The sequence below is a fragment of the Leuciscus leuciscus genome, assembly GCF_965113295.1.
Source record: "Leuciscus leuciscus genome assembly, chromosome: 12".
NCBI classification, from domain to species: Eukaryota; Metazoa; Chordata; class Actinopteri; order Cypriniformes; family Leuciscidae; genus Leuciscus; species Leuciscus leuciscus.
The window spans coordinates 32410746-32433981 of NC_138736.1; the positions used below are offsets into that span (position 1 = coordinate 32410746).

Genomic DNA, 23236 nt, shown 5'->3' on the forward strand with positions numbered 1-23236 from the left:
GAGCGCACGTCACTCCTCTTCTCACAAAATTGCACTGGTTGCCAGTTGCCGCTCTCATTAAATTCAAGTCACTGACGTTTGCCTACAGAACAACCACTGGCTCTGCTCCCTTTTACCTAAACTCATTACTTCAGACTTACGTGCCATCCAGAAACTTGCGCTCTGGAAGCGAACAACATTTTGTGGTGCCATCTCAAAGAGGCACTAAATCTCTTTCTCGGACCTTTACCATGACTGTTCCCTGCTGGTGGAATGATCTGCCAAACTCAACCAGAGCTGCTGAGTCCATAGCCACTTTCAAGAAACGGCTGAAGACGCTTCTTTTACGACAGCACTTGATCTAAAAATACTAACACTTTCTCTTCTATTCTATTCTTATAAAAAAAATAAATAAAAAAAAACATATACTGCGTTAGATTAAACTAAGAATGGGTCATAGCACTTGCATATTGTTGTCCTACTGTTAGTTTAACTGCTTCTATTGTTCTCATTTGTAAGTCGCTTTGGATAAAAGCGTCTGCTAAATGAATACTGTAAATGTAAAATTACATTACTCCATCTACCCTTGTAAAACTAATCCTGTCCAAATAGGGCTCAAGTCACTGATTATTTTTTCTGCACTTTTTTACCCGTTTTTTGACATGCTCTGCTTTTCCCTTCATATCTTTAATATCCTCTGTCAGAAATTCAAATGACATCTTCACATCCTCGATGCCTTTGTCAAGAATATCAGCTCTTTTGTAGAATCATGCATTTCCTGACAACAACGTAACTAGCTCCTTAACCACAGTACGATGCAATGTTGAAGAAATAAACTAGCTTTCTCTAAACCATATTGTCGCAAATGTGTCGTTCAACTACTTTGGTTAATGATGTCACGCATGTGGTGGAGTAATAACTTCTTTTAATTAATCCGTTTGAGATTGAATTAATGCTAGATTTTTTTTGCTATAAATTACGGACATGTCATCTGAAGACTAACGTTAATTCAAATTGTTCTCAGTTATTTTGCTTTATGTCCAGATTCAATCACAGGCTTGTTCTTACTATAGCATGTAAGGACATGCGAACTCTTCAAAAACTAGGCTTTTTTAAACTAAAAGATGTAAATGACATTTGTATCTACAACCCGAATTCCAGAAAAGTTGGGACGTTTTTTAATTTTGAATAAAATATAAAATAAAAGACTTTCAAATCACTTGAGCCAGTATTTTATTCACAATAGAACATAGATAACATAACAAATGTTTAAACAGAGACATTTTAAAATGTTATGCACAAAATGAGCTCATTTCAAATGTGATGCCTGCTACAGGTCTCAAAAAAAGTTGGGACGGGGGCATGTTTACCATGGTGTAAAACCAACAGTTTGAAGACGTCTGGGCATCGAGGTTATGAGTGTCTGGAGTTTTGGTGTTGGAATTTGGTCCCATTCTTGCCTTATATAGGTTTCCAGCTGCTGAAGAGTTTGTGGTCGTCTTTGACGTATTTTTCGTTTAATGATGTGCCAAATGTTCTCTATAGGTGAAAGATCAGGCCAGTTCAGAACCCGGACTCTTCTACGACGAAGCCAAGCTGTTGTAAGCTGCAGTGTGTGGTTTTGCAATGTCCTGCTGAAATACACAAGGCCTTCCCTAAAATAGACGTCATCTGGAGGGGAGCATATGTTGCTCTAAAACTTTTATACCTTTCAGCATTCATAGTGCCTTCCAAAACATGCAAGATGCCCATACACTCTCAGAAAAAAAGGTACAAAAGCTGTCACTGTGGCGGTACCTTTTGAAAAGGTACCGCCACAGTGACAGCTTTTGTACCTTTTTTTCTGAGAGTGTACCGTATGCACATATGCACCCCCATACCATCAGAGATGCTGGCTTTTGAACTGAACGCTGATAACACGCTGGAAGGTCTCCCTCCTCTTTTCCCCGGAGGACATGGCGTCCGTGATTTCCAACAAGAATGTCAAATTTGGACTCGTCTGACCATAAAACACTTTTCCACTTTGAAAGTCCATTTTAAATGAGCCTTGGCCCACAGGGCATGACAGCGCTTCTGGACCATGTTCACATATGGCTTCCTTTTTGCATGATAGAGCTGTAGTTGGCATCAGCAGTGGCAACAACCACTGACAGTGGTTTCTGGAAGTATTCCTGGGCCCATTTAGTAATGTCATTGACACGATCATGCCGATGAGTGACGCAGTGTCGTCTGAGGGCCCGAAGAACACAGGCATCCAATAAAGGTCTTCGGCCTTGTCCCTTACGCACAGAGATTTCTCCAGTTTCTCTTAATCTTTTGATGATGTGATGCACTGTAGATGATGAGATTTGCAAAGCCTTTGCAATTTGATGTTGAGGAACATTGTTTTTAAAGTATTTCACAATCTTTTTATGCAGTCTTTCACAGATTGGAGAGCCTCTGCCCATCTTTACCTCTGAGAGACTCTAGCTGTGTCCCAAAGTGAAGGCTGCATCCTCCGAAGGCCGTATTTGAAGGCCGGATGGCCGTATTTGAAGGCCGATTGCGTCACCGCGGCGCGACGAAGGACGTCCCAATTCAAAGGCTGCATCCTTGGAAGGTCGCATTTGAAGGCCGATTGCGTCACGCGGCTCGATGAAGGCTGTCCCAATTCAGTTCTGCATCCTCCGAAGTCCGTATTTGAAGGCCGGTTGCGTCATCGCGCCGCGACGAAGGCTTCCCTGATTCAAAAGCGACGCCAAATGCACCCTTCGTTTCCCCGTGAAAAGAAGGATACATAAATGGACACTTAGCGGCCTATTCTACCCCATAAGTCATTGCGCGCCGTTGACGACAGCATTTATTTACTTATTTTTAAAGGCGGCCGAGACTAGAGATCGGTGGTGGACAGCAAATTCACATTTAAATGTAAGTATTATGTTTTAATTTACTCAAATAGCTAGCGAAACCAGAGTTAAATTTCTTATAAACTTCTTCTTAACTCCTTCGTCACCATTGCGTGGCTACATTTATCATGTAGTTTTAGGCAAAACTTGTGGTAATAACGTTATTAGTTTAACGACCTATTTGTAATATTTGCACTTGTGTATTATAAGAAATGTCACTCACCCAATAAAGCCCAAAACAATAAGAAAAGCAGTAGATAAGGCAATGGGGTTTCACTTTTATGTGTTTTTGTAGTGCTGTCATGCTATTTGGTTTTAACCAAATTTTAGTATACAGAAATATGATTTCTTAAGTATTTTGTATGCATGTCTTGATGTGTCATATTTTGCAGTGTTAACAATGCACTTAAGATTGCTCCTCTGTGTTAAGTACCCTTTTCTGCTTTTTTAGAACAATTCAGGAAAAAATGGGTTTATATATATATATATATATATATATATATAATATATATAAGAAAAGTAATACACACATCTTTGCTGAAATGTATTGTTCTGTTGTTGTTAACAAGCCATGGTTCATTTGCTCTGCCTTTAGGATTGCAAGTGTCCTGGGACAGGTGAGAGTGTGAGTGGGAAACCCACTGCTGAAACTTGGCCCTGGTTTGTCCTCATGGATGAGGTTTTGGGACAGAGGCAATGCACCAACCCCCCTGTCTTCATCGCCTCAATCCCTGAGGACACACCAGGGCCGAGTTCAGTAGTGGGTGCCCACGGTGAGGAGGAGCCAGGGGCAGCAGCACCAGCACCACCAGTAGCACCAGCAGGAGCACCAGCACGAAGGCGGCGAGACAGGACGGGTTTTTGAACTTGATCAGAGAAGAAATGCAACTACAGAGGGAGGCAGAGGCGAGGAGTGCACAGGAAAGAAGGGAGAGGATGGACAGGCTGTTTTCTCTTCTTGAGAGAATGATTGAAAAATGTTCTACATATTCTTGTTTAACTTTTTTCACTTTTATTTTTTTAAAGAAAAATTATGTACATTTATTTTTATGCTACTTTAATTGTGTAAATAAAAGAGAATGAATTGTTCTGGACATTGTTTATTTTTGTAATGACAGTAATACTTTCTGCATGAAACAAATTCTATACCTTTTAATTTTTTCAAATAAAATTGGTAAATGAAAATCATTTGTTCTATAGGCTACATTAAAGCACTTTTTCCAACTATTTACAAAATACGTTAAACATATCAAAATCAACATAAACATTTAATTTTACAATACTTAAATAAGAAAAAAAATGATGTAGACTCTATTGAGCTGAGCTGCTGGACCGGGATGGGCTGCCCCTGGTAAGGCCTCCTGCTGGTGGGACATCATCTGGGATTGTCTCCAGAGCGTTTGAGTGCATATTTCCACTATCCACTAAGTTGTCAACCAACAGGTTTGCAGGGCTGATTCAATCGACGGCTTTCTGAAAAAAGTACTTTTAATAACTACTGCATTTATATTAGGCTACTACTGCATTACTGCGTATATGTTGCATTTTACTTCTGTATATTTTCAATATACAGTAATATCTGGTTGTTACATTATATAGCTACTTTTGTGTAGTTTAATGTAATCATATTGTGATGTGAGGAAAAAAGTACTTCAGTAGGTTACTTCACATTTGTAAGTGAATACTTAACGAAATATGCAGTTCCGAAAATTAAAGTTACAAAATTAGTCACAATATTAACAAATTGTTGCTCACTACAGCAGCGTCCCATATCAAAGGGCGCATCTGACGCGCTCGGACCGGTCTAGCCTACGAAGGACTGTTCTTGTCGCCTGGCAACTGTGACAGCTGCCAATGACGAGCGCGAGAAATACTGGACTTTTTATATTCAATTGGGTTTTGTATTCAAACAGGGCTAAACCGAAAATACATGACCTGGCAGCGCCGGGGCTAAAACATCCTCACCATGTCCTCAAGTAAAATATAAAACATAAAAATGAATGACAATAGCCAATTCTGGCTCCATAGCTGTTTACTGTATCAAAATGAATGATCAGGATAGTAGCTGTCCTCTCGCACTGTTGCTTGGCGCCAGGAGCGGTGATCGGGAACACCTGGCTGCGCAATTAGGAAATCCAAGGAAGGCTACATGGAGCGTCCTTCAGAGGACGCATAGGCTGCATCCTTGAAGTCTGCGTCCTTCGAAGGATGCAGCCTTCAACATTGGGACACAGCTTGTGTCTCTCTAAGACATCCCTTTTATAACTAATCATGTTACAGACCTGATATCAATTAACTTAATTAGTTGCTAGATGTTCACCCAGCTGAATCTTTTCAAAATGTCTTGTTTTTTCAGCCATTCGTTGCCCCTGTGCCAGCTTTGAGATCTGTAGCAGGCATCAAATTTGAAATGAGCTCATTTTGTGCATAAAATTGTAAAATTTCTCAGTTTAAATATTTATGTTATCTATGTTCTATTGTGAATAAAATAATGGCTCATGTGATTTTAAAGTATTTTTGTTTTCATTTTAATTTAATTATAAATTTTTTTCTTACAGAATTGTGAGATGCAAACTCACAATTACCTTTTACACTATAGTAGTCAACATTTGAAGTGGATAAAATAAGCTAATCAAAGCTGTCCTAAGACAGGAATGGATATTGTTCAAAATTCATGTATAACTTTGATGAAAAGTTGAGATCCACTTCAAGTGTTGACTGCATTTTATTCTATAGCTGTCAGGTTGGTAAAAGAGGAATCAGTTGCGGGAATAACTGTTGTATTGAATGACAAGGGCACACAAATCAGGAACACAGGGAGGAATAGTGAATCCACAGTCTGAAGGGGGATAGGGATGATTCCGGCCGGAACGAGGGAGTGCTAAGCAGTGGTGTAGTCTAGTTTTGTAGTGATTTACCTGTCTTTTTTAAGTGGTTATATGGAAATCCTTGACCTTTCCTAGTGGGTATACGCATATTCTGGCCGTATACCTGCGTATCACGTAGACTAGCCTACACCACTGATGCTAAATCAGCCCAACAGAGAGAGAAGGGATATCCAGAGCAAACGGCAGAGCATATACAAACAGCGACACTGGTGAGTGGAGGTAGAAATGTGAACAGCCCAAGATCAATGAGATATGCAAGTTCGCACTCAGACCGGCACCCTGACAATAGTAACCAAAGGCCATGTATGTTGGATTAGATGTTGATCAATTGTAGAAATTTCATTGTTTTCATTTTAGTAAAAGCTTTGGTAAAAAAATATGTGGTCTGCGTAGGGCACTACCTAAGGGGACACCATCAACACCCCACCCCCAGGTAACAAGTTTAACGGAGGTGACAACTGAAGTTCTGTAGGGAACCCAATTGACCCGTCGCTGACCAGAGCAATTCTGTTACTTTCTAATTTTCTTCTACAACATTCTATAAAGTAATGACTCGTTCACTTTTAGATAGTATGTTTCCAAGAATGCACACATTCAACACTCAACCAAAAATGTAGAATGGCTTTCAAGGAAAATGAATTATAAAAAAAAACTATGGATTTCATATTGTCTGCAGGAACTGAAACTTGACAAGTAATGCAGTTTTTGTAATGCCATCAGCTGTTAGTATTATGACAGTCATTGCTGTTGGACAGATAGTGCTAATGTTTTGACAGAATTATTCAATTTTTAGTCAGGTTTGCTGTGTTTTGATAGAGTTAGTATATGTAGAAAAAGGTTTTTAGCATTTGGAAATGTAGAGTTTTTTAATTTATTTCACGAAATGTGGTTTTACGCAGAAAATGTACTATTTGGCTAATTGTGTGATGTATGTTTGTTGCTGTGTTAAGAGTTTAGAAAAAGTACTTTAAGTATTAATAAACGCTTGTTAGCAATTGTAAAAAATTAAACACAACCATAAAATATTATTATAATGTTCTTAATAGGGTTTCATAATCTTGATCTCTCATTCATGCAAAACTTATTGATTTACTATTATATCTGACACAATAAAAATGAAACTCTTCTCAAATCAAAAAACATTTTGGTGCATTTTTTGTAATATATTTGAATTGCATTTTCTGTGCTTAACTTTTTAACAAAAAAATAGATCTTAATCTGCTTATTTTGCAGGACACATTTAGCCCCTGTTTAGGTTTTTTTTTTTTTTTTTTTTTTTTTTTTTGTCCTAGTTGTAACATAAAGAGGGTTCAACAGAAAGTGTAGGGACACATTTAGTGCAATACAGCATTTTGGAAACATACTAAAAAGACAGTGAAATTACATTTTAATTTCAATAATTTAATTTAGCAAATTGTGATTTTTTTTATCAATGGTCTTTTGCCTTAGAATCTGTCCATCAGATAGTGATGAAGTTTAGTACTGGTATTATATCAGTCATGGGGACACACAAAGAACAGTTTGTGGTGAATGAATTACAGTATGCTTGTAGTAAAACTTAGTTGCTATTCATTCACTTCTAATTTCAACTTTGAGCACCAACAAAATATGCAAGAATACCTACCTTGTTGGAGTAACTTGTTTTCATATGATTTAGTTTTACACGACTAAAATTTACTTTGGGGTAAAGGCAAGGCAAGTTTATTTATAGCACATTTCATTCACTATTTTACAGTTTTTCGCGATTGTTTACACACATTTTCTGAAAGCATGTCTCATATTCTCAGAACTCTACACACAAATCCAAAAAAACACACACAATGGGCAAAACCCCTCAATTCTCCTGCAAAATGAAACTTTACATTCAAAACAATGTTATTTCTTCTGAAAATGGTATTTTGTTTTCAAATGACACACACAAACCATCATATGAATAGACATTTATAAGAACCAGTTGAACACTGATGTGCTCAATGTAAAACACTATGATGAATGGAAAACACTTCTTCTCCATTCATCATAATGACTTAGGCCTTTTTTTGTTCAGTGTTGCACTTACTACAGACAGTACATACATAAGTGTGCTGTAAAATATTTGAGAATATTGTTTTTATACTCAGAACACACAAATACATGGTAACAAATATATTTTATTTTTCCCACAAAAACAATGTACACAGTGTACATCCCAACCAACACAAAGTTGTACATACAGTGGTCTACATACAAAACAACAGAAGAATTGACTGTATACAGTTACAGTAAAAAAAAAAAAAAAAAAAAATCCAATGTTGGCATCCATTGCTCCATTGAAGAGCTCACCTGTTGCCCCTTTATGCTAAAGCTCTGATTGCTAATTGTAAAACTGTGTGACGAGGGTTTGCCCATGTGATGAGTCAGTGTGCATATTTGAATGGCAGTGTGTTCCTTGTGAAAACAAGAGATTTTCTGCATGAAAATTGTGCCAAAAGCAGAGAATTGTGTGTAGTGTTTTGAAAAAAGTGTGTTTTAGAACTGCAATTTGAGTGTAAAGCAGGAATTGTGCTTGTAGTTTAGCAGGATTGGTTCAGGGGGTTGGTGAATGAGTTACATGTTGTGGTCATTGTGTCTCAAGTACCAGAATTTGTGTGTAAACAATTGAGAAAAACTGTAATTCAAATTGCTTTACACAGAAAGGAATTAAAATAATCACAAAATAAAAGCAAGGCAAATTAAAACAGTTATAAAATAAATTAAAAGAGATATAAAGCTGATATTATAAAATTAAAATAAAAGAGTAAAAAGAAGATACATAGATAAACTTCTCATCTAACATTGGTTGCCTCAAAACACATTCTGCACTGTAATTGTTGGAGAATTTCCTTGATTCATGTCTAAGTATGATGTAATGAAAATGACAAGCATGACAAAATGGGTCTGAGAAAGGATGAGAGAATGGAAAATAACCAGCTTGCATCAGCAATGCAAAGTATCAAAAACACTGTATGAAACAGAGCACCATTGTGTGAGGTTTGACCAATAGAGAAGACATGTCTAACTGTGCCAAGGTCACCAGGCGTGACAGAGGGGAAGAGATAGATTTGAGGGTGCCCATTGGGCACCTATAGAGATAAGAAAAAGTATAAGACATGAACACTGGCCAATGTAACTTTAGATGTCCGGACGGCCGGCCGGCTTCTCCTTTGTTGTTTGTACAATAAAGTAAATTCTTCTGACCTGGAACCTCGACTCTGAGAAACTTCTTTGAGACCTGAACCGAAAAGAACTATGAATTCGCCACAACATAATGCACATGTCATCCATACTGGTAAACACAAGAGGCAACAATCATAGAGAACACACGTCATTGATTGAACACAACCACACAAAATTGATTTAACCTGTTTCAAATGATGCCCAAAGACAAGAAGCACACTGATCACATCTTTACTCCTTTGATTTTTGTCCCTTTTTGTATTGTATACTGTAGTACAGTGCATTATAGGCTGTATACTGTACAATGAACAAATTGTATGGCCCTGAACATTGTGCTTTCCATTTGTTTACAGCACTGACTGTGCAAGTTTGTGAGATGCAGGGTACAGTACAGTAAAAATAGGGGTACAAGGAGGAGGAAGAACAAAAACATTTTTGCAAAGAGCAAAGCAGAGTAGTAATTTCTGATCAATTTTGAGCTACTGTGATAGAACATGTTTTCGTTCATCAAAAGACAATGACAAAAAAATATGAAATTTGTTTTGAGATTAAAAATGTACTTCTCCCTGAGAACTATATGTTTCGAACAATGTGTTTTCTATTTTTTGGTGTATTGTTTACTGACTGCTTGATAGTGTATATCATTTTGAACACAGGTAAAACTGTTTTGAGGCGAAAGTTTCATTTTGCGAGAGTCAGAGGTTTTGTAAATAGTGCTTAAAGATGAGGTTTTGTGTTTAATGTTTTCAGAAAATGGAGCAAGGTTTCAGAAATTGTGTTTTAGCAATTGAGAAAAACTGTAATCATTTTGTAAACCTATAGATTTCTAGATTGATTCTATAGACAGTTTCTATAGAACTTGTTTGCCATTTCTGATATGGATACCAAATGTAATGAATTCTTTTTACACAATGATTTATCTTAGATGATAACTACCACTATGTTCAAAGTTTGTGCATAAACGTGTGTGTGTGTGTGTGTGTGTGAGAGTGTGTGTGTGTGTGTGTGTGTGTGTGTGTGTGTGAGAGAGAGAGAGAGAGAGAGAGAGAGAGAGAGAGAGAGAGAGAGAGAATTAGCTATTTGCAAACATACAGACCCTTTCCAAAAAATTTGAATATCATGGAAAAGTTTATTTATTTCCATAATTCCATTCAAAACGTTAAACTTCCATATAGATTCAGGGCCCACAACTTAAACGATTTCAAGTATTTAGTTGTTTATTTGTACATAATTTGGGCTTCCAGGTCATAAAACCCACGAAAACAGGATTTCAAAAAATTTGAATATTACATGAAATCACACAGTAATTACACAGTGATACCATGGTCATTGAACCAGGTTTTGGTTCTTTTGGCAGTGTGGGCAGGTGCAAATCCTGCTGGAAAATGAAGTCAGCATCTCCATAAAGCTTGTCTGCTGAAGGAATCATGAAGTGCTCTGAAAATGTCCTGGTAGACGGCTGCGTTGACTCTGGATTTAATAAAGCACAGTGGACCAAAGTCCTCTTTCCTGATGAGAGCAAATTTTGCATCTCATTTGGAAACCAAGGTCCCAGAGTCTGGAGGAAGAATGGAGAGGCACACAATCCAAGATGCTTGAAGTCCAGTGTGAAGTTTCCACAGTCTGTGTTGGTTTGGGGAGCCATGTCATCGGCTGGTGTTGGTCCACTGTGCTGTCCACTCAACGCAGCCGTCTACCAGGACATTTCCAGAGCACTTCATGCTTCCTTCAGCAGACAAGCTTTATGGAGATGCTGACTTCATTTTCCAGCAGGATTTGCACCTGCCCACACTGCCAAAAGAACCAAAACCTGGTTCAATGACCATGGTATGATCATGTAATATTCTAATTTTTTGAAAGCTGTTTTCGTGGGTTTTATGAGCTGGAAGCCCAAATTATGTACAAATAAACGAAATACTTGAAATCGTTTAAGTTGTGGGCCCTGAATCTATAATCTATGGAAGTTTAACGTTTTGAATGGAATTATGGAAATATATAAACTTTTCCATGATATTTTAATTTTTTGGAAAGGGTCTGTAGAGGGAGAGGAAACAGTCAGACATCAGTAACACGAGATCACTTCAACCTTCTCTACACACACACGCACGCACGAACACGAACACACACACACACACACACACACACACACACACACACACACACACACACACACACACACACACACACACACACACACACACACACACACACACACACACACACACACACACACACACACACACACACACACACACACACACACAACCACACAGTAACAGTAACATTGTGTTACAGTAACATCACAGTAACATCAGATTGACCAGAGATGCATTGTTACGTCCAGAGCCATAAGGTTTTGTTTGTGTGTGCCCAAGCTGTGCTGATTCTCTCTCTATCCCTGTCTCTCTTCGTAGGAGAAATGGTTTCCACCTGATGCAAATAATCAATGCCCTGCAGTGATTGGATGCTGGGAGGGGAAGGAGAGAATTTAAACTGCAACTATCATCAGAGCTGTTTTGGTGGTGGCTTGTCTGTTTGCAGCAGCAGCTTTGAGGTCTCATCTTCAACCCCAGACCTGATGTTCTGTTGAAGCCAGTAGTTGATAGTGTATCTCTACCTCATGTTGTGTTCTACTTATTGAAGTAGTTTTCTCTCATTAAGTCTCTTTTTGATCACACTATGATTGAGACGTAAAATGCAGAAGTGAGTTAACTTTGATTATTTATTGTATGGTTAATCTGTTTTTCTCTTAGTTTATTTGAAATTTGCTAGTTAATTATTTATTTCTTTTATTTTGAATTTAACTTGAAGTAGTTTGGTTAATAAGGAGTTAGACTGATTATGTTTGTTGTTTCGGCAATACCCCCTTCTTAATCTGATACCCCTCTTTTTCTTTTGCCTAATTTTTAAATAAAAACTACTTTTCTTTCATGAGATAATTATGTGGTTATTGTGAAACAACTCTGGGTCTGGAGACTGGGTGGCTTCATGCTATTGCACATTCATTTCACCACTTCATGCTATTGCACATTCATTTCACCACTTCATGCTGTTGCACATTCATTCCATTTTTGCTGTTGCTTTCCTCCCCTAGATCAGTCAGGATATCGTAACAGCATCAATAGAAGGGAGACAGATGGCATCAAATCCTCAGGGCTATGTCATACTTCACCACACCTTTTGATAACACACTAGATATGGATTCAATTACTAATGTAAGTGTATTTTCTAATGTGGCAACTGTATCCTGTATTACTGTAATTATGTCAGCAACAAGGGTGAATTAAAACATGTATCTTGCATTGTTTTCTGTTGAATGAACTGATTGTTAAAAGTACCAAACTGAAAGAAGATCATACTGTTGTGTTTCTGTGATAACAGGTTTTTTTTTTTTTACAATAGCTAACAGCCTAATTTGTAGTCACATTTTCAAAACTCTAAACACAATTAGCACAACATCTGTCTTTTGTGAACTTACCATTAAGGCCATAAAAAATCCAACGCTATCTCACGACCAATTCGTACGAATGATAAAAAGATGGCTAATTCGTACGAATTCGTACGACCTCACTCGTACGAATTTGTACGATTTGTCTAAACCCACGTGATGGGTAGGTTTAGGGGCGGGGTCAGGGGTAGGTCATTCGTATGAATTCATACGAATTGGCCAATTCGTAAAATATGTACGTTTTCCCGTGAGATCGGGTTGAAAAAAATCATATTTTTACTTATGAAAGGTGAACATGGAACAACATGAATTTTTAGTTAGAGTCTTAAATTCAAGCATTGTTAAAATATTATTTTGATCTAGGCTACATGATGTTTTCACTAAAACAAAACCCATAAAGATAAATGTAAATGAAGAATGTGTCATTCTAGCTAATGCTTGAACAATTGTATTAATGTTGGCCATTAGTTGCTAGGTAGATTGAATGTTGCAGGTTGTTATCAGATCCACAAAATATTTATATTTGGGATTTTATGAGTTGCTAGGTAGATTTGAATGTTTTAGGTTGTATATCAGATCACATATGCAGGAATGTTTGGACCTAACCCTTACAGAAAACATTCTGCATTTTCCTCATGTGGACTGACATTTGACACACACACACACACACACACACACACACACACACACACACACACACACACACACACACACAGCAAAATGCATTCATATTAACCCATATAAACAGATAGCCTTCAGTTTTTTCAAGTCAAAAGTTTGATTTAATGTCATTTTTAAAGGTCATATCAGGTAGAAAGTGTTCCTATTAACAAGTAGTAACAAATTCACATTCACACATGCACTTTTTCACGATTGTGTCTTTTCCCCTTCTTAAAATTACTGGACCTGTAATTATAGAATATCTTTATTGTGCAAACTAAATGCATATTCTGTGATAGCTGGAACCACCAGTTACAGCTGTACAAAAAATTTCTATTTGGGATTTTATGATTACAAATTATATTTAATCAGTTAAGTCAAGTCCTTTATTTTTATAGCACTTTATACGTTAGAAATTGTTTCACAACATCTTCACAATAATAAACAAGAAAGGAACAGAATCAATGATGCAAACTTCATCAAATCAGAGACAAGTTTAAATTCAGTTCAATAACTGTGTTAAGTTCATTCATTTTGAAATAAGTTCAATTCAGCTATAAGCAGCTGTACTGGAAACAAGAGTCATTATTCAATTCAATTCAAATTACTCTTTTATTTCTTTTTTTTTTTTTATAGGGATCAAATTGTACCAGCATTTTAACTAACCATAAGATAAGGAGTGACTCGGAGTTCTTTAAATGAATAAATATGTCCCATATCTGAGCATCTGTGCTCAGATATTATTTTAAAGAAAAAAAAAAGAAGAAAAAAAAGTCCTAATTAGGAACTATCTCAGTACTAAATAGCTGTAAGTCCCAATCAGTAGACCATTTAAATAAACAATTTGATGCTTTTTAATAACTTATCCCCTTTTTTCCACACAGAAATTCTCTTTAGAAACATATATCTTCTTAGAGACAAACTGATCTGGGTGGATAAACTGATTATAAACATTTCAGACTAATAAATTCTTTTCTGTTTTTTATTTTTATTTTTTATGATCAGGACTGATATCACAAATCCAAATCAATTCAAAATAAACTTGCAAATCAATAATTTGTATTCTTTTTTGTATATCATTTGTATTTCTTTGTCACTAAAGAGAAATATACACATTTTCCAGTTTAGGTTCTGTGTTCAAAATGAACAAGCTCATAAAATGAATAAAAACCAAAAGGTGAACAGAAAGTGTGACGAAATAAAAACTTTACTTTTACATGTAATCAATCTAGAACCATAAAACAAATCAATCCCACCATGTGTGTGTTCACATGCAGTTCTGCAAGAAAGATGGACAGCAGGATTAGCCTAATTTTTTCAACTTCATCTCTCGCACTCATCTGGTCTCCTAAAATGACAAACATATTGCACTTCATTAATTTTACATGACTGACAGTTGCACTGATGAATAATAAAAATAACACACTTACATCTTTGTGCTTTAGGATCTATTTGATGATCCATCATAAGATTCTACAACAGAAAAAGAAAATGACAACAATAATACAACAGACAGCTCCTAGAATTAGCAGTGGCATTACATATTTATACAATGTCATATTTATTAGTTTTAGTTACATTAGAGAGAACTATTATATGACACACCGTGTTTATTTTGATTTATTATATGAATTTACATTACTTACATTACTTAAAACTACTTAACAGATTTAAATAAGAACATGGTATATACTAGTAATCAATGGCAGATCCTATCTATTATTAATGTTTTATGATAAAAGAGATTATGAGGAACTTACGGTTCTGAGGAACAGGTTTAAAGTCAGAAAAAAAAACAGAGAGGTATACTGTAAGTTATTTCACCCATCAGTGCAGCACACAAATGTGTAAAACATACAATTGAGATAATGATAAAATATGAGACAAAATCTTACCGTTCCTTCTCCGATACACCACAAACCCAACAACACCACTGACAACCAACAGGATCAGAGCAACAACAACTCCAACAATGACGCCAATGGGAACAGAATCTGAGAATATGATTAGAGGAAAACATCAGATTATGTCTGCAGTACATCAGTATCTAATAGAATATTGTTTGTGACACTATATAACACATTCCTGAACAAATTTGTAAGGATAAAGCAAATTATTTCCATGAACATTTTATTAATTTCCTGGTCTACTCATCAAAACAATCACTCTTATCATAGATGATTAAGATCTTACCGTCTGTCAGTATCTCTCTGATGATTTCACCCTGATGTTCCACCACACAGCTGTACTCGTTGTTCTTCCTCTCATCAGGTGTAACTGTGAGGGTGCTCGTCTTCTGGAAGGTTCCGTCCTCGTTGGGAAGTTGTTCACCAAGATCCACATCCTCATGATGCTCTTGTCCATTCTTCATCCAGGTGATTGTTACTCCACTGGGGTAAAAACCTGTAGCATGACACGTCACTGAAGAGGAGGAAGACTTCTGCAGCAGAGAAACCTGAGGAGAGACTGAAGAGAGAGAGAGAGAGAGAAGATTAAGATAAACAAATAAATATAGTGAGATTGAAAGAGAAAATTAGACGTAGAGCTGGCAACATTCAAATAAAACTAAGAAAGACTATAAGGTTGCTATATTTTTCTCTCAAAATCTGTTGTTGAATAGCTTCATCAGTTAATTATTTAAAGTTAACCCATTGTTTGACTTTAGTGCAAACCTACGATTCTTTTGGATTGCTCTAATGGTGTTTTATAGTTTTCTTCATGATAATGTGAAAATTCTTGATTTACCCCGAAAGAATGGAAGTGAAATGTGACAACATGCCCCATAGGAGGGGTACATTGTAACATGACCAAATGACAGCTTAAAATGTTATCTGATCTAATCAAAAAAATATAAAAGACAAACTAAAATATTTTGTCAATAAAATACAATTATTAACTTTTTCATATAAAATAATAGCACTGCTTATTAATTAACAACAAACACACCACAGAGCCATACAGCAGTTCAAAACATAATAATAAATCATTATTATCTTTATTCACCTTTTTCTCATAGTTTCTCAACAGAATTCATAAAAGTGTAGAATATAATACTAGCATAGTTCTAATAGGGGCTCATTGTAATGCAGTGTTAGAACCTGCGCAACTAGGATTTAAACCCGGTTAGTGTCTTCTTGGTTAGATACGCATAAAGAACTTTGACTACTGTTAAATAACAGATTAAAATAAGATTAAAATAATATCAGATTTGTCTAATTTTAAATAAACACAAAAAAATAGATGAAAATTAACTTAAGTAAGAAATGTACTTTTGTTATGGTTAAATAAATGGTCAGTGATATCTTCCAAATATTTTTTTTAATTTTGGCGCAATTTTTTCTCTATAGTGTTGATGTGGCAACTAGTAAATACACTAAGTTTCGTCATGCTGCATGTGTGGAAAGTTTCAAACCATGTGTGTTACAACTAGCCCCGCAGTTTGTGCTACAACCCCTACAACTGCTCTATTTCCTGGTAAAAAGTTGATCGTTAAAACAACTGATAATCCTACCTTTTTTCTCTAGAGTGTCCTTGCCATAACCCACATACTCCTGCACCCACTCAATGCATCTGTTCTCCAGATATCCTTTCCAGTAGTTTGCCGCTGCTCCAGTGGAATCCCATTTGTGTTTGGTAATGACAGCTTGCGGATTAGCAGCAGTCCAGGTGAGGGTGCTCTTATCCAGGCTGAGGAAGTCGTCTCCATCATAACCATACTGAAAGTATCCTCGAGTGCTGCCATCATCATCCTGTTCACATGCTGTATATTAACTGGAACGTGTGAACACCTGAGTAGAGGAAAACAACACGATATAATAAATAAAACTTACTTACCATTCCTTGTTATTTCCTCTAATACAAGCTAAAGACTTGTTATTTATTCTTATTATTCACAAAACACTATACTGGTTGATACTAAAATATAGCATTCAGGAGAAGTAGATGAATAGGACTACAAATGTTGAATTCACAGCATCAAAATATTTGACAGCTGAAAGTTATTGAGTAAAAGTTGACAGTACAAATTAATATGAGCTGTTCTTTGCATAGACGACTGACAAACACTGTTTGTTGCTGCTGCTGATTAAAAAAATTGCATAAGAGAGAGAGAACATGGTTACTGTGCAGATGTTGTACTGAAAGGACACAGATCATTTCTTTAAATGTGTGAGAGATGTTTTGCTTCTAAATGTGTGACATGATTGCACCGAGGAATTAACGTGTCTAATATATTTACAGTTGCACATTCCAGTAAAATGATAGTGGTATCAACCTAACACGCTGAGATGTTATTTAACATTAAATCATAATCACCTAAAACAGGAGTCTAAATTCAATCAGGTCACACCATAAACATGCACAGAATGGACTTATATGTGAAGTTAAAGTTATGTGCATTTAACTTCAATCATGTTACTGCATGGTGTCTGTGTATCAGCTCACTGAATGGACTTACAAACAGATTTCACACAATAGAAAGCGTGTGCTGTTCTCAACAGCTGCTGCCTGCAAGTTTAGTTTTGTACACAGTCGCACATGATTGTAAAGTGGAAGATACTGTAGCTAGTGTGAGTGAGAAACTGGATTTAAGACATAATAAATTAACAGTGTGTTAAAACATGTGTTTTATTTGCTTTTGGGTCAAAGACGAGACATCTCCATTTTGCTGTCCGCATCAAATTAAATTTAAAAAAGTGATTTTATAGACATAAAAAAAAAAAAAACATGTTAAATGCAATTAAAGTGTTTTCTTTCATGTTTTAAATAACTTTTGTCAAATTAAAATGTCAAAATATGGGTGAAATAATGTTCCAAAGTGTTAAATTGTAATTAATATAAAAATTGTGATTCACGTTTGGAAAATCAATCATGATTTCATTCAGCAGTATGTCCTGTCGCATCACTTCAGCTCATCTGAACCTTCACTGCTCAAATATTTTCACTTTTTCCTCACAAATAAAAAGTTTATTTTCTTACAAAAAGAGGAATTGAATGATTTCTGACATTTGTTTCAGCCGGTTCGTCTTCCACTGATGCTGACAGATGCTGTACTGAAATACTCTGACAGTGTTTTCTAACCGCTGAATCTACAGCAACACAGCAAAAGAAATGATTATTTAACTGAGATGTGAGTTTATCATCTGAATTTATTATGATGAGAGAGATGTGAAATAACACAAAGACAATAAACACACAACATAATTTCTATTGCGATGTTCTCGAGCATGACAGCAAACACACTGAGCGATCAGTGTAATCTGACTCACGAATCAATGACTCTTATGAACCGCTTTGAATTATCGTTTGACTGAATCTCTCACTGACTGAATCAGTCGCAGCAATTGTTGATTTATTCACTGCAGCGGATTAATATGATTTTCATCATATCCAATCAAAATGAACCGTTAACCGTGACTGTATTGTGTGTATTTTAGGCTTGTGTGACTTAAATCTGTTACTGACTGGTTGTTAAAGACACACATTAGGAAGAGCGTTCTGTCATTATAAATTATACTTTAATTCAAAATGAAATGTTGCCAAAAGTAATATTATTTTTGTTTAGTATGTTTGTTTATTCTAGTCTAGTTATCAATTATTCTTAAAGAATCATTAATGAATCGGTTAATGAATTTGAACCGTGTCTCAGAAACAGAATTGTTAAATTCTTCACGATTCCCATCCCTGCTCATCTATTGACCTTCTTTTACACTCTTGTATCTCTTTACTCTTGTTGTAGCCTATATCAGCATAGCAGACATCTTTGTTCTATTATTGAGGTCTGTTTTTGAATCCATGCTCTGGGTTTGTTTGGTTATGTCTGCATGCTTAGCGAGCTTCTGTTGAGTAAAGTCTGACGTGAGTTTGCATATAACCATATATCATCATAATATCGTCTCATCTTGTGTTTCTATCATGCATTATATGGCTGACATCACAACTATGTATAAACTGATTGAGACAGTGAAAGGGCAGTTTTCCTGACAGCGGAGAGCAGACGTCTCTGAAGTGACATGTTTACATGGTATTACAGTAAAATCTTTCATTTGTGTGTCTGGTTACATTAGATTTTTTTGACAGTTGGAGTTTCAGTTGGAGTTTGAATTCTGTCAATGGGATTTTTGAGAGTTTTTATAATCTACTGTTGGAAAACCGTTAGTCTAATCAGTAAGAAAACAGATAGTCAATAAAATTAATAATCTTAGATAGGATATCATACTTATTAAGACTCTTCGCACGGTTTAAGAGTGACTCAACTTTACCACAATAACAGTGTAAATCAGCAGTATTCAATCTACTCCTGGAGGATCATCATCATCCTGCAGAGTTGAGCTCCAGTCTTACTGAATCACACAGAATCAGCCGATCTCAGTCTCAGGATGAATGAACAATGACAGTCCGGTGAGAGAGAGAGCTGAGCTGGAGCTGAACTCTGCAGGAGACTCTTCTACACACACTGAGTTCAGCAGATCAACATCAGTGTTCCTCTACTGTACGTGTGTGTGAACTCACACTTCTGATGAGCAGGAGATTGACTAAAACATATGTGGGGACAAAAGCGAGAGATTTCTTGAATCACAGATAAATGAATGAACAGCGTTTCATCTGGAGTCCATCCACAGTATTAAAATGAAGATGTGAGAAACTGTGTGTGTAAATACAATCATGAAATAATGATGCGTACTAGAACAGTACTTGAGTTTTTATCTTTCTTTTCAAGAAAGCAACACAAAAATAACTGTAACGGCCTCTATATTCATATTAATTATATTTTATTTAATATGTATCATATGTATTTTAGTATTTTTTATCAAAATAATTGTATAAATAAGTATAATCAATTATTATACAGGTGCTGGTCATAAAATTAGAATATCATCAAAAAGTTGATTTATTTCAAGAATTCAACTTAACAGGTGAAACTAATATATTATATAGACTCATTACATGCAAAGTGAGATATTTCAAGCCTTTATTTGTTATAATTTTGATGATTATGGCTTACAGCTAATGAAACCCACGAAATCAAAATCCCAGAAAATTAGAATATTACATGAAATCACACAGTAATTACACAGTGATACCATGGTCATTGAACCAGGTTTTGGTTCTTTTGGCAGTGTGGGCAGGTGCAAATCCTGCTGGAAAATGAAGGAAGCATCTCCATAAAGCTTGTCTGCTGAAGGAAGCATGAAGTGCTCTGAAAATGTCCTGGTAGACGGCTGCGTTGACTCTGGATTTAATAAAGCACAGTGGACCAAAGTCCTCTTTTCTGATGAGAGCAAATTTTGCATCTCATTTGGAAACCAAGGTCCCAGAGTCTGAAGGAAGAATGGAGAGGCACACAATCCAAGATGCTTGAAGTCCAGTGTGAAGTTCCCACAGTCTGTGTTGGTTTGGGGAGCCATGTCATCGGCTGGTGTTGGTCCACTGTACTGTCCACTCAACGCAGCCGTCTACCAGGACATTTCCAGAGCACTTCATGCTTCCTTCAGCAGACAAGCTTTATGGAGATGCTGACTTCATTTTCCAGCAGGATTTGCACCTGCCCACACTGCCAAAATAACCAAAACCTGGTTCAATAGTGAGTAAATGACAAAACTTTCATTTTTTAGTTTAATCTTAATTTAAGTTTAAGTTTTAAAGGTAGGCTATAGAAAATATCATTAGCTCAGTATAAAAACAACAGAATCCAATGGAAAGTCTACACTGTGATAGACAAACCCGTAATACACATAATGGCGTGTATCTATTGATTAAAGCAGCACTCAGTAGCTTCGGGACTTCTTCGCTGTATTCTCGCTTTTTGCTCGCAGGTTTCTCTCTAGAGCTCCCCCCACAGCTTCGGAATAGATATTTGACAACACTGTTGTAAAAACTCGTTGGTGATTCTCAGACACCAGAGGCTATAGATCAACGACATCAAAGCAGATGGGACGTTCTTTAAAACGTCTTCTTCATTCGGGTTCGAACAGCGTGAGGGAGCGCAATAATGACAGCATTTTAGCAGATTTCTTTTGGCCGTAAAGCAATTGTTTACATCGCGAGACCTGATATCACGCGAGACTTCCTGATGCAGCGGCCGGCGGCCCGCCGGCTCAAAGTTGCAAGTGCGTATTTTCCGCTCACGGGCACCAGGGGGGTGCGAAACGACCACCATTCAACCCGAAATAAGTAATATAACCATTCCAATGACTCCGAAGCTGTTCAGTTAAGGTAAAAAAAGTTACTTAGTTCACCTTTAAATGGTCACTGCAGATTTCTGTGAAAGAAATGAGCGAATTGTTGTAGGTTCTATCAAACACAACAGTCAGAGCGTCTGCTAACAGAAAGAGCAAAGAGAGATGTGTGTCTGGTTACATTAGAATTTTTTGACAATTGGAGTTTGAACAGACTAGTCAGTAAAATTAATAATCTTAAACTGGATAACATACTTATTTAAATCTGACAGTCTGTGACCATCATACACTACACGATTTTCTGTGAAATCTGTCAACTCAAATCTGCAGACTGGTTCTGACTTTCGGTAACTAGCATCAACTTGTCCAGACTGTAAATCTGGGCAAAAGTCGAGGAGTGTATTCGTATTCTAGCCTTAAGATAGCATCCTGAATAAAATGGAACCTTATATTTAGTAACACATGGAGACTTGATTCAGTTGGGTGGTTTTCTGTTTTGATTTTAGCACGCTTTGCCAAATTGAAACATACAGTGTTTGAGTCATACAGATAAATTAATTATATAAGTGTCCTAATTTGAAACACAGCCTTTCACACTAAGTGTGTTTAGGGTCTGTAACAAAGTTCTCAATCGCATTTATTTTCCTTACAGAAAAGTAATGATGGTATCTTTAATTTTAAGTATAAAATACTTCAGTATCTGATCTCATTCTTCTAAATTTACCTGATGGATTTAAATCTTTTAACTGATGGACATAGGCAAAGTAATTACCAACCTGTTTGTACACACATACCGTATATTTAACGGTCTAAATTAACGCTTCTCCTGTCCCATACTAATAAGCATGCTAAACCGAAACTCGAAAAAACAAAGAATGACTATGATCATTATTTTGGACTAACAGTATATTATTCCGAGCAGACAATCAACAGAATATAGGAATGCTAGCTGTACTTAAATCTATGTGATTATCCATTAAATTACGCACTTGTTAACCATTTACATGCTTTTGAGAATGGGACAAAATATTTCCAAAATCTGTATTTGATCAAATTGGCTTTGTCTGTTGTTTTTGTTACCAACTTACCCTTTGACTGGTTAAACCGTTCCTTTAAGGTCTGGATGTTGTTTGTAAAGATCCCATGGGCACCAATCAGGCCCTGAGTCTGACTCTCCCAGTATTCTGCTCCCTTATTCTGACTGATCCACTCTGTCTTTGGCACAGCTTTCGATGCATTGCTATCAAAGTACATAAACTGCACTTCATCCACCAGACCAACCGCAGTGAACTCTGGGAAGTCAATGTCTCCAGACACACCAGTGTAGAAGTATTTCAGAGAGTGTGTTGCTGTGGACAGAGACACAAACAGGGAGATTGGAATTTTAGTAATCATCTCAAATTAGACATCCTTGCATAAAGCTTGTTCAAAATTGACACAATTCAGAATTACATGAATACTAAGATTGATCATTAGCCTTTATTTAAAAAAATAAATTAATTCCATAATAAACAATTATCTATTTTGCTATACAACTATATCTTGTTGAAAACAATCTATATTGCAATATTTCATTTGATACAAACTCTTTCCCCTTCATATGTAATTATGTTCCTATTCAAAGTTTGGTAATACTTTACTTTAGTATACATGTAGTTACTAATCCTAAACCACACCCTAATCATAACCCTATTGTAAGTGCATTTACTTAATTATTACTACTCAGTACTTAAATGTAAAATTACACTGTAACTCAGACACTGAAATAAAATGCAACCCAACGTTTTCTGAGTTACCACATTTAATGAGAACTTGTCAGTTATTATACAAAAAATATAGCAAGATGTGCTTTTAATTAGAATAATATTGACTCAGAAACAGCTTTATTGGCCAAGGAGCTCTGAGTCCAATATATAACACAAGAATACAGATAATAAGACATGCATCTAGATACAGTAAACAGTGGATAAGTTATATACAGACAAACAGATTTCAAGATATCAC

At 36.3% G+C, this 23236-nt stretch overlaps 3 protein-coding genes and 1 long non-coding RNA gene across 5 annotated transcripts in view; 2 read left to right on the forward strand and 2 right to left on the reverse strand.

Moving 5' to 3' along the window:
- psmb8a (proteasome 20S subunit beta 8A) overlaps window positions 1-6832 on the forward strand; it is a 100553-nt gene extending 93721 nt beyond the window's left edge. Inside the window, exon 7 of the mRNA XM_082186311.1 lies at window positions 6814-6832. The gene's annotated coding sequence lies outside the window, so the exon portion shown is untranslated. The remainder of the gene's footprint in view (window positions 1-6813) is intronic.
- Window positions 1-23236, reverse strand: part of LOC309511162 (H-2 class I histocompatibility antigen, Q10 alpha chain-like) — an 80438-nt gene that overhangs the window by 55976 nt on the left and 1226 nt on the right. The window contains 5 exon segments of the mRNA XM_082186266.1: window positions 14964-15049; window positions 15249-15521; window positions 16567-16816; window positions 16818-16843; window positions 22321-22581. Of these exon segments, the coding sequence (XP_082042392.1) occupies window positions 14964-15049; window positions 15249-15521; window positions 16567-16816; window positions 16818-16843; window positions 22321-22581 (896 nt within the window).
- The window catches only part of tapbp.1 (TAP binding protein (tapasin), tandem duplicate 1), an 86003-nt gene that overhangs the window by 22847 nt on the left and 39920 nt on the right, over window positions 1-23236 (forward strand). The gene's annotated exons all lie outside the window — the stretch shown is intronic.
- Window positions 13155-14884, reverse strand: LOC309511212. 2 transcript variants are annotated; one of them, XR_014210517.1, is made up of 4 exons: window positions 14816-14884; window positions 14486-14528; window positions 14073-14403; window positions 13155-14025 (listed from the first exon to the last, which is right to left on the reverse strand). It is a non-coding gene; the product is annotated as an uncharacterized lncRNA (long non-coding RNA). The 2 variants fall into 2 exon arrangements; XR_014210518.1 differs by lacking the exon at window positions 14816-14884 and having other exon boundaries at window positions 14486-14796.